This window comes from Odocoileus virginianus, chromosome 5, assembly GCF_023699985.2.
Source record: "Odocoileus virginianus isolate 20LAN1187 ecotype Illinois chromosome 5, Ovbor_1.2, whole genome shotgun sequence".
Lineage (NCBI taxonomy): Eukaryota > Metazoa > Chordata > Mammalia > Artiodactyla > Cervidae > Odocoileus > Odocoileus virginianus.
Window position 1 is genome coordinate 31203419 of NC_069678.1, and position 16779 is coordinate 31220197.

The following is a 16779-nucleotide window of genomic DNA, read 5'->3' on the forward strand; positions in this document are numbered from 1 at the left end:
AAGTTTGAATTGGAAGATGACTTGGAATATTTTCCACCTACATTGTTGTGTGAAATGGAGGTGAAGGTTAGGAATACACCAGGCTCTAGTAAACTCAAAGTTCTTCCCACTCTGAAACTGCATCATCATTCAACACAATGGATGATTTCTTTCCTTCCTATATCTCTCTCTTGGATCCTTCCCAATAGAATTTTAACATTTTTCAGGTTCCTACCATCTTTAAAATAAAAAAATAAAAATTTTTCTTGACTTCAACCACTACCCTCTCTTTGGCTTCCTCTTTAAAATAAGACTTGTTTGAAAAATTACTCATCTTCCTGCTACCACTTTCTCTTCTCTCACATTTTAACCAACTCTGCTTCTACCCTCATCCATGCCAAGAACATGTCTCACTAAGGTCACCAATGATCTCCTTACTGCTAAACCCAGGTGACATTTTTGTAATGAAATAAAGTTTATCATTTCAGCCTTTCTGAAGTACACAACTTAGTGATTTTCAGTGTATTCATAATGTTGTGATTTTTAGTATAGTCACAATTCACAATTTCAGTACAGTCACAATTCAACAAAGAAGGCTGAGCGCTGAACAATTGATGCTTTTGAACTGTGGTGTTGGAGAAGACTCTTGAGAGTCCCTTGGACTGCAAGGAGATCAAACCAGTCCATCCTAAAGGAAATCAATCCTGAATATTCACTGGAAGGATGGATGCTGAAGCTGAAGCTCCAATACTTTGGCCACCTGATGGGAAGAACTGACTCATTTGAAAAGACCCTGATGCTGGGAAAGATAAAAGGCAGGAGGAGAAGGGGACGACAGAGGATGAGATGGTTGGATGGCATCAACAACTCGATGGATATGAGTTTGAGCAAACTCCAGGAGATGGTGAAGAACAGGGAAGTCTGGCGTGCTGCAGTCTGTGAGATCGCAGAGTCGGACACAACTGAGTGGCTGAACAACAATTCACACCACTAATTTCAAACCACTTTTGTCATCCCAGAAAGAAACTATACTCATTTATAATAACTTTTCATTCCCTCTCCCTCCCCTCTCCATCCCTGACAATCACTAATCTACTTTCTGTCTCTCTGGATTTGCATATTCTAAATCCAGGGAACATTCTGCAAGCATCATTTTATTTACTATTAATATGTCAGGAACAGGTAATTCCCTCTGAATATTCTCTTCATTGTTTCTGGATTCTACCCCTCTCAACACTACTCCATCCTAATGTCCTGTGCAAAGTCATCCTTCATCTCCCAGTTCTCCTCAAGGTTCAACTCCAGACACAGATTCTTTGTACTCCATACTTTCCCCCGAGCCTGGGCACTCTCAAATTTTAATGTCATCAGCATCAGCACCACCAAGATGGCTTCTTAGAACACAGAATGCTGGACCCCACCCAAGTTTAGGATTCAGTAGGTCTGGGGAAGGGGCTGAGACCGTGCATTTCTAACAAGTTTCCAGGTGCTATCAGTGCTTCTGGTAGGAGGCACCACATTAGGATCACTGCCCTATACAAACTCATTGACATAAGCTACCATCTATCTGCCAATAAGCCTCAAGGGCATCTCTCTAGCACAGATTACTTAAAACTCCAAAATGGTACAGCCAACCGCATACATGAAATTTCCATTTGGGCATCTTAAGCATCTCATGGGCTTTTCTGGTGGCTCAGATTCTAAGCTAAGAATCTCAGATTCTGGTAAAGAATCTGCCTGCAATGCAAGAGACTTGGGTTCCATCCCTGGGTTGGGAAGATCCCTTGGAGAAGGAAATGGCAACCCACTCCAGTCTTCTTGCCTGGAGAATTCCATGGATGGAGGAGTCTGGTGGGCTACAGTCCATGGGGTCTCACTGTGTAAGAAGAATCTCTTGAATATGCCCACACCCCAAAATAGTAACAACAATAACCTGGCCCTCCAACCCTCCCTAATTCAGTAAAAGATACAGCTTCCATGACCACTCAAGCTAGCACCCAAAAGTCCTTCCATCTCTCTCATTTTCATATCCTACTGTGCCCGGTCTTGTTTTTCCCTCCTAAGCATCTCTTGAATGCACTTATTTCTCCTCAGTTCTGCTAACTCTCAGGCAATACCTCTCATGCAGACAAGAAGAGCCTCCCCATGTCCACTCCTTGCCTTTCTAAAGAGTATTCTTCACGGCAGCCAGAGTGATAGCTTTAAAAGGCAAGTCTGATCAGCAGACGAATGGATAAGGAAGCTGTGGTACATATACACCATGGAATATTACTCAGCCATTAAAAAGAATTCATTTGAATCAGTTCTAATGAGATGGATGAAACTGGAGCCCATTATACAGAGTGAAGTAAGCCAGAAAGATAAAGACCATTACAGTATACTAACACATATATATATGGAATTTAGAAAGATGGTAACGATAACCCTATATGCAAAACAGAAAAAGAGACACAGATGTACAGAACAGACTTTTGGACTCTGTGGGAGAAGGCGAGGGTGGGATGTTTCGAGAGAACAGCATCAAAACATGTATATTATCTAGGGTGAAACAGATCACCAGCCCAGGTTGGATGCATGAGACAAGTGCTCGGACCTGGTGCACTGGGAAGACCCAGAGGGATTGGGTGGACACGAGAGGTGGGAGAGGGGATCGGGATGGGGAATACATGTAAATCCATGGCTGATTCATGTCAATGTTTGACAAAAACCACTACAATACTGTAATTAGCCTCCAACTAATAAAAATAAACGGAATAAATAAATAAATAAAAGGCAAGTCTGCTTCAGCCACTCTTCTGCTGTCACCCTTCACTGATTCCCACTGCTCTCTGAAGCGAAAGTTCAAATCCTAAAAGAGCTGCGATCTCTGGCTCTGCCTGCCCCTCAGGTGTCTCCCTCATTTCACACTCCTTTCTCGCTCTCTGCACCCATCTTGTGATGGGGTGCCCTTCCATGAGCTCCTTGGAGAGGCACTCAGCTCCGACCACAGAACCTTTTCCTCTCAGGTCACATGTTCTCCAATCACCTGTGCCTAGGTTACCCTACTCACCCTTCAGCTCCCAGCTCACAGATCACTTGTCTCAGGTGGAAAAACCTCCAACCCCACTCTCTGGCTAGATCAGATCCCCAACATTTTTTCCCCACTGGACTTAACTACAGTTTGACATTATATCCTGATGTGTTCATTTGATTCTCTGCCTCTCAATATATGAGTCATGAAGAAGACAGAAGATATGTTTATTAACCCCTATTGTCTCCTTAGTACCTATTACAGTGCCTGGTATGAAACAATCAATAAATGTTTGTCAGTAAGTGTTTAAATTAAAGAAGCTTGGAAGATCATCCCAAGAAAATGTTGTATAATATGCTACAGCCACTTTTGCTATCTCAAGGGCTTCTTAACACTTCAATTCTCATTAACACGAAGAGCTTTCTTTGCATTAACCCAAAATTCCTTTTGTCCATTAATATCATCCCTCTGTTCTCTTTGCCAAAGAGTATTGATTGAATAAAGCTAAAAGCAATGATGTTCAAAGTAGTTTTCTTTTCTTTTGTCAAGAGGTATTAAACACACTTTTATTTTAAACCAGATACTTGAGAGAGGTTATAAGGAGCTTTTAGGATTTAAATCACTACACCAATGTGCTACAAAGTTTTTTTTATACTCCCACAGTTTTTGTTGCAGTTATGGTTCCCATTTGTTTATTTAACTCCTGATTTGCTTTTTTACTCATTCATTCATGCATTCATTTATATTTATTGAGCCAAATAGTTTCTGAGTTGAATAAGAGGACACGTGTTTTTCCACCTTCCTCACAAAGGACCACTGAAAGCCTACAGAGATCAACCACAGGAAAAAGGTTGCACATCCTATGCTGCCTGGGAAAACTACAGCTCTAACCCTTATCTACCATGATAGTTATACCATGTACTGCATTACTCACTTAAACAGGTAAACATAAGGATGCTCTTCATTCAGGAGATAAGGTAATACCCCAAACACCCAGGACTTCTAATCATTCAGCTTTGCTGAAGAAGAAATCATGTGTCTATAACCTCCGATAGAGAAGACTAACATTAGGACCAATCTGCTGCTGCTGCTAAGTCACGTCAGTTGTGTCCGACTCTGTGCAACCCCATAGACAGCAGCCCACCAGGCTCCGCCGTCCCTGGGATTCTCCAGGCAAGAACACTGGAGTGGGTTGCCATTTCCTTCTCCAATGCACTTGAAAGTGAAAGGTGAAAGTGAAGTTGCTCAGTCATGTCTGACTCTTCACGACCCCATGGACTGCAGCCTACCAGGCTCCTCTGCCCATGGGATTTTCCAGGCAAGAGTACTGGAGTGGGGTGCCATTGCCTTCTCCTAGGACCAATCTAGAGACATCCAAATACAAACTTAACTCAGTCTCATGCTTGACCATCCACATTCTATCCACCTCGGCAATTCTATCTTTCTAAATGTGACTTCTGGCATAATAGTCAACTGAACCATAAAACTATTATGAAGTTATCATAAAAAGTCCCTGGCAGTCAATAAATATTTGATGAATAAAAAACTAAATGTATTAATATTTTAATAGATGAAACAACTGGGATTTTTGCTTATTTTCAAATTTTTACATTTATTTTGCAGAGAAGTAGTAGCAGAAAAATTAAAGAAAACCAGAATCACTATCCACAAAGAGATACAAAGAGGAAGGACTTGATTGTCCTAGTGCTGTCTTTTTACAGGCTCTCGAGTCAACTGTTAGATAATCAAAAATTTTGAGAGCCCAAATCAGCCTGGGTGGGAATATTTACACCACAGAAATCAGCAAATGTTCTTTACTTAAACAGCTGGTTTACCAGCACACCCATGAATCTAAGAAATCAGCCTACAACCTACAACCTGTGAATCTAAGAAATCACTCAGAATGAAGCAACCCTGCAAATGGTAATAATGAGCAGATGAAACCAGAGACGAAAGAACATATTTACACAAAATAGTAAGAAAACATGTCTGGTAATGAAGTTGTTTGAACTGAAGAAAAAAGGAAAAACAGAGTTGCACTGTTTACAATGTGGAGACTACATTAAAGAATAAAAAAGAGCTATAGCAAATGGACTAAGAAATAACAGAAATGCCTCCTTTATATGTCTTGATTCTATGATTCTCTGCAAATGCTCTGGATAGCAAGTAGCTACAAGGTAGGCAAATATCTGCAGAGCAGTGGGTTAGAAAGGATCTCAAAGGTCATCTGAGCACTCTTTCAGCCACTGAACTGAATCCCATCTGCACAACCAGCACAAAATCACAAGCTTCCTAAGGACAGAGAATGTGTTCTTTATGCTCTATGTCCAGAGTCTAGTACAGTATTGCACACGTTACTATGCTGCGGCTGTTGTATGAATGAATGAATGACCATTACCAGGAGACCATTCAACATATGCCAGAACAACTCTAAGTGGATGGGAACTACTGACATTTCAAAGTAAAAATTATATAAAACAATCTGTAATCATCTATATACAGTCACAAAAATGTAATCTAGATCATAATTTTCCAACAGAAATATAATGCAATAGAGAGCCACATGTGTAATTTTAATTTTTACATAACCATACTAAAGTAAAAAGAAATAAATGACATTAATTTCATTAATACATTTTGTTTAATCCAGTCTGAAATATTATCAGTTCAGTACATAATCAACATAATTATAAGATATTTTTTATACTAAATCTTTGAAATCTAATGTGTGTTTTGTAGTTTTACAGTCTATTTCAGTTTAGACTAAGCAAATTGCAAGTGCTGAATAGTACATGTAGGTTGTAGCTACTGTTCTAGGCAATTCAGCTCTAGACTAATTTGTATCGATACCTGGGAATTAGATAATGTACTAAAATACTTTATACAACTGTCCGAAGTACACCTGGCTTTCAGTCTCTGAACATATCCATGACATGTATGTACCAGGTCCCGAGAAAAGAATAAGCCAATTGTTTAATATTATCTGGACCTACAAGATAAAAATGTATTTGATAAGAACTAGTAGGGAGGACAAGGCTATTTCCCACTCATGAAAACAAAATCAAATGGCTTCATGGGGCAGAGCCAAAAATTGAGCACGACCAGTTCCTAACAAAAAAATGGGACACAGAATCTCTTCTTTTCAGATTTAACATAAAGCTATACACTAATCACTTTGCTCATCTAGAGAAACAGATATATGTGAAAATTCACTTCTAAACCATGGCTTAAAAGGTCATATAAATCAGCAAAACAGAATCTGTCTAGAAGTAGCAATTACAGGCACCAGAAGGAGACCAAGAGCTGTGCTCTGGGCCTCTTATCAACATCTGAGTGTCCTCCACTTAACCACAGTAACTTTGCTTAAAGACAAAAACACTAGTAAATTGTCTTTGACTCCACTATTGAAAATAAGAGCTTCATATATGAGGCATTCAACAAAATATCTATGCTCATTAAGGCAAATGACTACAAACTATTCCAAAGCACTTTGATCAACCAAGGCTGGCTATTGGAAAAGTACTATAAAGAGTACAAAAAATTTGGCACTTACTTGACTACAGAAAGTTTGGTACCCTGATCTGAAACCATGAAAACAGGAATAACAAAGAAAGTAATCTGAGCCAATTTTCACAACTCAAACCACTGCCATGTTTCAAAAGGAAAAAAAAAAAAAAAAGAGAGAGAGATAACTCACTTCCTTCTGTGTATTTAGTGGGTCATACAGACCTGAACAGTTGTTTCTGTTCTCAGATTCTGAACACTGGTGCTTATTTACCACTTTCACAAGAAAACCTGATAAATCTGCTTTTCATGGTGGTCCAAGCTACTCAATACACCCCAGCTGTTGAGAATAGATTCAACAGTCTGGACTGAATAATCTGTTTTCTTCTATTTTCAAGACTCAGGAAACTAGCACATCCTCACTATTCAAAACTAATGCAGGGGCTTCCCAGAATCCACCCCACCAATACAGGAGACCCAAGTTCGAACCCTGATCTGAAAAGATCCCACACGCTGAGGAACAACTAAGTCTGTGAGCCACAACTATTGAGCCTGTGAGCCTGCTCCAGAGCCTGGGAGCAACAGCGACTGAAGCCCGCATGCCCTGGAGTCAGTGCTCAGCAACAAGAGAAGCCACCTCAATGGGAAGACCACAACTAAGAGTAGCCCCTGCTCACAACTAGGAAAAAAAAGCCCATGAAGCAACGAAGACCCAGCACAGCCAAAAATAAATAAATAAAATTATTAAAAAAAAAAAAAAAACTAATCCAGATTTTTTTCCCCATCACATCAAGCATCAAAAGCAAAAAGATTCATGGAGGTAGAAATGTCTCCAAATATCAACACTGAGAAGCAGAGAAGTGGCTATCATAAAGAAAAGTTGAGAACGAAAGCAAAGTCTTAGAGCATAAAATAAATTTTGTTTCTACATTTTTGATACCCAGGGGAAAAAACCTGGTATTAAAAACAACTTTCCTTTTGAAATACAAACAAAAATCACAGTATCATATTTGAGCTAGCAAATACCTGGTTCAACATTTTATGTTAAGAGATAACATTTTATAATTACATCTAACATCTGCTAGCACATATTTACTTTGCTTTAGAAGAAAGTAGGCAGCCTGATGCCAAGTTCTAAGAGGTTGACCCCTTTGAGCCTTTTGTTGAGACATGCAAGCTCTGGCATGCCCAGAGAAGATTTTCCATGAAGACTGGGCCGCATTACTAGCTCAGCAACTGATATATCACTAGGGGTTATCCCCAAAACACAACAAACCCATCCCTGAACACAAACAGTATGGGCTCATTTTAATGACAAATGTCATTAAAGAATTGCTAGGGAGAGGTTTGTGGGTTCTCTATTAAGGAAGGTTTTCTGATGTCAAGTCAGCTTTAAGAGAAAATTCCTGTTTCTATTCCTATTAGATAAAATACCACTATTTGATACACCACCTATTTCTAAGACTAAGGAAACAGCACAAAAGCATTTCCACAAATGGCAACTTATTATTCTAATCCCAAGAGATCTATTTTGTTCCACACAGGTGTGGATCAGGAAATGTGCCCTAGAGTTTCAGAAAGCTAGTTCTGCTGGATGTTAACAGAAAGAGCCCAGTTAATCCTAAAGGAAATAGATCCTCAACATTCATTGGAAGGACTGATGCTGAAGCTGAAGCTTCAATACTTTGGCCACCTGATGAGAAGAGTCGACAAATTGGAAAAGACCCTGATGCTGGGAAAGACTGAAGGCAAAGGGAGAAGAGGGTGTCAGAGGATGAGATGGCTTGATGGCATCACCAATGCAATGGACACGAACTTGGGCAAACTCCAGAAGATGGTGAGGGTCAGAGGGGCCTGGCGTGCTGCAGTCCATGGGGTCCCAAAGAGTCAGACACGACTGGGTGCCTGGACAACAAGAACAAATCTTATAGAGCAGTAGATCACAACCTTGGCAGCATACTGGAATCATTTTCGTAGTTTTTAAAAACCCCAATACCCAGACTTCACCCCAGGCCAATTATATCAGAATTTCTGGGAGTAGAACCAGCATCAATCTTTTATAAAAGCTTCCCAGACTTCTAAAAAACAAGTAAATGGGGCTTCCCAGGTGGCACACGTGGTAAAGAACCCACTTGCCAGTGCAGGTGACCTAAGAGGCATGGGTTCGATCCCGGGGCCGGGAAGACCCCCTGGAGGAGGACATGGCAACCCACTCCAGTATTCTTGCCTGCAGACTCCCATAGACAGAGGAGCCTGGGGGTCACAGTCAGACACGACTGAAGTGACTTAGGACACAAACACATGAGAAGCAATACACCTCAGGGAAACACTGACTATAAGCCTCTTATTCGAAACTGAGCACACAGACGTAATTGATGCGTGGCCATGCTTGGCCAAATATCTAATTTTATTGTTCCTAAGATTTTAACAAGTCTTTTATAAAATGTAATTAATAGTTTTACAATTTAAAAAAAGCTTCTTATTCAAGCTAAAATAAATTTGCCACACAAAAATATGTTCCTGGATCTATACAGGATGAGACCAACCCCCAAAAATAACAAAACAACAAAACACACACTAAACTTAACAACTGGTGACAAGACAGCCAGCATTCAACCAGCTTTATTTCACTGGATGCCAGCATAGCACATTATCTCATCCTCACCTCTGCACCTAAAAGTCATTATTTTTTAAGTCATGCTTTCTGTATTTGTCTTTGAAACTGGGACCCTGATGTTATTTATTTTCTGTGTGGTTGTATTCCCCATTTAATTTTATATGTCATAGAAAAATTGGGTTTTAGCAGATTTATGAATCATTAATACCAAAAAAGTTACCAAGCTAATACATATGGAGCAACAAAAAAAGAAGTGCAAAGTGAATTTAAAAGCACAAAAAAAGTTTATAAAAGCAGAGTTGTGCAATTTAGATGGGTTACCTTGTCAATGTTCTGAGAGACTTAGAGAGTTTTCACAAACACTGTTTTATGAACACCCAAAAATGCAGATTTAAAAACCACTGCCATTGACTACCAAGAAAATAATCTAGGAATTCCACTAAGGGTTGGTGATTTCATGGGACTTTAGACAGGCAGCAGTTAATATGACTTTGTAGAATGATTGGTCAACAGTCCAGACTATAAATTTGGTAGTACAGTGACTGACAGAGAGAACCTAAAAAGACTCATATCAGGCGCACCAATTCAAACTCTGTGACTCTGGCCGGAGAAATAAAAAGCCCCTTGTTCCTTTGACGGCCAACTGCCAAGCCTACAGTAAAGATGAATGGACTCAAAGAATTAAAGCAGGTGAAATATACTCTTTTCCTCTAGTTTTAAGCTAAAGTCACACTTGATAAATACATTGGCGATCTTTAGTAAAGTGAAAAGTATAGCTTTCAACACATTTGCTTTTCAATTAAATGGAACACCCTAAAACTGCAAACATAACATCACAAAAAATACCCCTTGAGTGTCACACCAAGAAGAAATTTAAGTGCACCAAAGTCTACTATACTTATAGTAATCAAGGATAGGCAGCAAATGGAGGTGGGAGTGGGGGAACTGAACAAAGATGTCAAAAGGTTCAAACCTCCAGTTAAAAGATAAACAAGTACTGGGGATATACAACGCAGCATGATGACTAGAGTTAACACTGCTATATGGCATATTTGAAAGTGCTTAAGGGAGTAGATCCTAAAAGTTCATCATAAAAAAACTGTAACTACCTGAGGTAATAAATGTTAACTAAATTTACTGTGGTAATTATTCCACAATATATGGATGTCAGATCATTTTGCTGTATACCTTAAATTTATACAGTGTTGTCTATCAATTATATCTCAATAAAACTGTAAGGAAAAAAGAATAAGCAGTAAATCCATCTAAACCTTTTCTTAAATTTGCTTCATCTTTAGTGAATTTTTAGCTAGGTTATTTAAAATTTGTAAGATAAATCCAAATAGAAAAACTCACATTATTCCACAGTGACAAAAGAACAGGCTCTGCATGATTAAAATACCTTTAGACCATCAAATTTTGCACCTGGTCTTACGTCCTTGGATATGTTCCAGTGTCTCCTAATTTGTAGTCTATAGGAACTTGAATAGCATTTGTACCCTACTAGGGCTTCCCTTGTGGCTTAGCTGGTAAAGAATCCATCTGATATGCAGGAGACTTGGGTTTGATCCCTGGGTTGGGAAGACCCCCTGGAGAAGGGAAAGGCTACGAGGCTACGCACTCCAGTATTCTGGCCTGGAGAATTCCATGGACTGTATAGTCCATAGGGTCACAAAGAGTCAGACACAACTGAGCGACTTTCACTCACTCATTGTGTAAAAATTGTATAAATCTTAATTATGTTGAATTGGTTCATAGTGCTTTTCAGGTCTACTCTATCCTTCTATTTCTCTGTATATTCATTCTGTTAATTTTTAAGAGTTTGATATTGAAACTCTTAACTAAAAATCTTAATTTATCTACTTAAATAATTGTAATATATAGTAGAACTATGTAATTTTGTTCTGTATTTTCCAAGTCTCCTATAAATGTGTTACATTCCCATAATTTAAAAAATAAAAGCATCTACAAATAGAAAAACTCAATCAGATAGTACTTTTAGTTAAAACAATACACTGCAAACATTATATTATACAGTATTTTACCTAACCTAGCATTATAAAAAGATAATCTATGCCTTACAAGTGAAAAATTTCAGCACCTAAAACCAATTCCTGCATTTTTATTCTCCATTTTCATCTTAAGGTGAAAGGCATTTATGGCATCTATCCCTAACATCTCCAATCTCCAGTTCCAGTGTTAAACCTCCTTCCTCAATATTCCCACACCTTCTAATTCCAAACTTTAATGAGACCCTATAACTACTTTACATACCTACACATATACAAACTATACACTGAGTTCCCTGGAGCACGTACCTGATTGTCCTAATAACCTTTAGATCCATAGACTATCACAGTGACATGCACCAAAAAAAGCAATAAATTAATTAGTGTGTGTATTATTCCCTGGCACACAAATAAGAAGAGTCCAGTACCAGTCCCTGAGAGAAGACTCTGCTATATTTGATGGAGAGTCAGCTCTGCAAACAAATAATCACAGTATAAGACATTTGTTTTCATGGTTTATGTAGCAAACGTAATGGGCCATGAACAAAATGGAATAGTAAATTATAGGCACAGGACCTGCCAAGCTTCTCTAGAAAAATAAGCCAAGTCACTACATAAGAGACTGCTCCAATAAATGTTTGTTAACTCAATAAAATGTTGAAGAACAGCATTATTTAAATTTAAACCTTAAAATATTTCTATTAGAAAGACACTAAAACTATGTATAGCACAAATAGCAACACATGCATTTCAGTAAAGAGGGCATATAAAGATATCATTCACTCTTCACAGGCCTTCAAAACTGTCTTCATTTTTCTTAATTCTTAGACAATAAAACAATCATTTAAATAGAAGGTCCTCTTGCAACTTCCTGTTTTTTAAATAAAAGTGTTAATGCAGAAAGATTAAGGCAGAATTATGCAAATATGCAATTAATGCAGTATTTTGCAAATTAATACAGGTTAATGCAAAAGCATTAATGAAGAAAGAAGGGTTTTTTAAAAATCTAGAGAATGAAGACAGAAGTGTAATTTAACAATAAGTGGAAAGAAAACCTAGCAGATAATAGAATCCAAATTATCAAAGGAAGGCCAAGGTGATGATGGCTGACCAGAACTAGTATAAAAATGATTCTTAATAGTACTGCATCAGCCTTAAGCTGATCTGGGCTGTAGACTAAAATCAATTCACATCTTATCCCAGCATTAGGAGAAAAAACTGTTTCTCTAATAAACTTCCAGAAAACTAGTAGTATTCTTTCAACTAAATTTTTCACTGAATTATAAATGCACATTGTGTGGTATTTTCCGCTTCAAATGTATGATTTACAAATAGTATGGATTTAGAAATCCAACTTAATGTAAATACAACTCATGGTGTTATCGAAAAATACAACATACAACATGTTCAAGATCAAACTTTTAGTTGGAAATAGGGGCCTAAACTAAGAAAAAATGTCTGATGTCTGTGTTAAGCATTCTTTTTTCAGGTAAACAGATTACTAAAACTTTTTATGTCTAATAGCAATGCTATAATATTCTCCAGAGTATTATCTCAGTTTCTTCTAAAAGACATATGAGATCATCTGAATTAAAAAGCTACAGTTTAAAAGATAGGAAATGATCTAAATGTCTACCTGAGAGAGACTGGTTAAATGCACTTTGTAAATTATATAGCAGTATGACAAAATGAGGAGGGAAGCGCTCTACGTGCTGGTGTAAAAAGATATCCAAGATGAGTTAAGGGGGGAAAAAATCAAAATGTAGAATAGTGTATATATAATATGCTACATTTTGTGATAAAATGGGAAAAATAAGAGTGTATATCTTTATTTGCTTATATATGCATAAAGAAACTCTAGAAGGATATAAAATAAACCAATACCAGAAAATACCAGAAAGGACTAGATAGATAAGAATCAAGGGTGGGAGAGAGTTTTTTTCAATAATGCCTTGTTATATATTTTAAAAATATTTAAACCACATTAATGTATTTAACCACATAAATATTTTCAAATATTTAAGTAAAAACAATTTGGAAAAATAGGCTACAACTATGAAAATTATGATTTAATTCTATGTAGTAATAATAATTTTCTTACTATTTTTTCTTCCATTCCAATCTTATCAATTATTGAAAAATTCTAGTTCTCAGGAAACTAATTACCTACCATATATAAGCTAAAATAAAGTTATGCTTAAAGGAAGAATGCATTCTTTCCTTCTCCTCCTCAATATCTTCATCTAAATTGACAATTAAGGATAACAAGGCTCATCTGGCTTGTGAAACAAATACATCTCCCATGAATTTTGAGTGGATAACATTAAAAGCATAAAAATTAATATATATTTTCCACTTAAAATGCTTGAATAGACACAATGCCCACTGGGCCTATTGATTCGAATTACAATTTTACCAGTGTTACAGCATTACAATTCCGAGGTACATGTGTTGTTTTCAAAATAACAAAAAACTATAAACATTTTTCTGATAAAAAAAAAAAATGTAAAGAATCATCACTGTCTCATGGAAACGTACATCTATGATCCCTTCACAGTTGTTGGCCCCTTTCTCACCATGGATGCTATGGTTCCTACCAATTGGAAGTTGTCTCAGACACAATGTCTTCCAGGACTGTCCAGCAGGGCACACCCATGGCAAACTTTCCCTCCTCCACTCTACCTCCAAACCCTTTAAAAGTTCAGTTTAAATGAGTCTGATACTTTCTCACATTGCTGTCAGAATCTTTTCTTCTATTTTTACACAACCCAACTTTTTAATTATTAATTATGTGCCTATAGAGCTGCCTGCCCCTACTAGAATGTGTGATCATTAGAAACACTTCCTATTCATTTTATATCCTGTGGATAATCCTTATGTCTTATTAATAAATAGTAATAGTACTAACGACAAGAAAAACAAAACCAGGTACTGCAGCAGGACAGTGATGCAGCATTACCTCATTTCATCTCCAAGATAACCTTGAAGCCATTGTACAGAAAAGGAAGCTGAAACTCAGAAAGGATAAGTAATTTGCCCAAATTACATGTACTTATTTACTATATACAGAAAAGAGCAGAACGAATCTTCAAACCCAGGCAGAGTCTCTGCCTTCAAATCACACACTCTTAACCACTTTGCTTAGAATTTAGGAAGTAATTAATATTATCATTACTGCAATGAACTGAATGTTTGTGTTCCCCAAAAGTCATGCTGAAAACCTAACCCCCAATGGGATCACATTAGGAAGTGGGACCTTGGGAAGTAATTAGGTTATGAGGGTGGAGCCCTCATGATTGAGATGAATGCTCTTTTAAAAAAGAACCCCAGAGAGTTTTTCTACCGTCTCTCCATTACGTGAGGACACAGACAGAGGTGAGCAGGCGGCATCCCTGAAGAGGGCCCTCACCAGAACTTGACCATGCTGGTCCCTGATCAGACCGCAGAACCATGAGAAACAAACTTCAGTTATTTACAACTCCCCCAGGCTGTGGTACAGCCCAAACTGACTAAAACAATCATGCTTTTCTAAAGCCAGAATGACATTGTACAAAGAACTTTCAAATTCTAGAAGGCATTAGAAGTGGAAGAAAGTAACTGCTCTGTCATCACCATTAAAACTCTCCTCTCATAATCCTGGGCTTCCAGGTGGCACTAGTGGTAAGGAAAAGTGAAAGTGAAAGTTGGACAATTGGCAGCGTCCTACTCTTTGTGATCCTGTGAACTGTAGCCCGCCAGGCTCCTCTGTCCGTGGAATTCTCCAGGCAAGAGTCCTGGAGTGGGTTGCCATTTCCCTCTCCAGGGGATCTTTTCCTGACCCAGGGATCAAGTCCGGGTCTCCTGCATTGCGGGGAGATGCTTTACTAACTAGGGAAGCCCAGCCGTAAAGCAGCTGCCTGCAATGCAGGAGACCTGGCTTCCATCCCTGGGCTGGGAACATCCCCTGGAAAAGGGGATGGCTATTCACTCCGGTACTCTTGCCTGCAGAATCCCATGGACAGGAAGGCCTGGCAGGCTACAGTCCATGGGGTCGTAAGTGTTGGACACAACTGAGCGACTAACATGCATTTCTCATCATCTGCCCTCTTCTATCTGCCCTTCAATGGCTAATTAGCTTATCCTCTGGGCTGCTTGAGGATATTTTCCTCTCACTGTCCCAATTCCAGTTCTTCACCCCTTGCTTTCACTGAGAAGATCTAAGCATACTAGGCGCTGAAACCCCCTATTCCTCCTCTCCACCTTGACACCCACACTGTGTCTAATAATACTCCCTTCTGTGGTCAAGAAACAGAGGTGGGAATCCTCTCAATCTCAGAGGATTCAGTCTTCATTTATTCATTAGAACAAACATTTACAAAAAGCACCTTTAAGTGTGAGGCACTGGGACCTGCTTTCTGTGAGTTTCCAGGAAAGTAATGAAGACAAAGAGGTCTCCTCAGTTTTTCCTGATCTTTTCTTTATTTATTGTTGGTAATTTTGATATTAGTAACAATAATAAGCAATACACATGCTTGTAGATTTGTACACTGATAAAAAGGCAAAAATATTAGAATCATTCCCAATTCTATCAGAGATGTCTGTTGTGGAAGTTCTGATGTATGTTCCCTTCTACTCTGCAAATAAGCTCAAGTTTACCTGAAATTTTAAAACATCTTCAAGTGATACTTACAAAATATTGTTTTCCAACACTGTAATGAGAGACAGCCTTTCTCAGGATGGAAGCTAGATGTGTCTGCTGAACAAGTGACTTAGGGTCCCCACTAAAGATGTGCATCTGGAAAGGTACTTTGAGGGTCTTATTCTGTATTTCCAGTCCCTGACATTTGGTCAGAGCTCAATCAATGCTCACAAAATGAAAGAAAGAATGGATGAATCAATGATATGTGAGAGAAAGTCACTCAGTCGTGTCCGACTCTTTGCAATTCAATGGACTATACCATTCATGGAATTCTTCAGGCCAGAATACTGGAGTGGGTAGCCTTTCCCTTCTCCAGGGGGTCTTCCCAACCGAGAGATCGAATCCAGGTCTCTCACACTGCAGGCGGATTCTTTACTAGATTATTGAAATTTAACAAATCTTGACATGGTTAACTAGGTCACAACCAGATACTCTTCATGCTTAAATCATCAAGATATAGAAAGAATTCAAGGAAAAAAATAATTCCTAAAAAGAGAAAGCTATTTTATTCTTACTAGATGGGGGAGGGGATCTCTAGAAAAATGAAATAATAAACACTAGTCTCATTTCATTCCACATAACATCACAGTCATAGTCTTAATACAGTTAAAAAACACAATAATCCAACTCTAAAATAGTGAGCTGTCTAGCAAAGTGCCACAACTCAAGTCTCACAAGCAGTAATACCTGAATGGAAGATAGGGGGGGTTTGAGCCAGATAGGAGTGCTCTGTAGGCTTCTTCTGGTGTCTTCTTTAAATAGATTACCTAAGACAAATAAATAGCAACATTAGAATACGACCAGAGAAGGACACAAAATAATTTTAATTACTCACCAAATTCGCATTTCCCTTCCTTCACTCTGAATGTGACAACTGTCAAGGTGATGATGTTGATCTGACAGCAAGCAGGATGCCAAACTTTCCTTTTCAGCTTAAAGCTGAATAGCAGCCTTTGGCTTAAGAATGAGTAAGAGCTTAAAG

At 38.3% G+C, this 16779-nt stretch overlaps 1 protein-coding gene across 4 annotated transcripts in view; it reads right to left on the reverse strand.

The window, feature by feature from the left end:
- CDC14A (cell division cycle 14A) overlaps nucleotides 1–16779 on the reverse strand; it is a 189508-nt gene that overhangs the window by 100075 nt on the left and 72654 nt on the right. For all 4 annotated transcript variants that reach the window (XM_020906073.2, XM_020906074.2, XM_020906072.2 and 1 more), the window contains exon 5: nucleotides 16485–16564. In XM_020906073.2, coding sequence (XP_020761732.1) covers nucleotides 16485–16564 — 80 coding nt within the window. The remainder of the gene's footprint in view (nucleotides 1–16484; nucleotides 16565–16779) is intronic.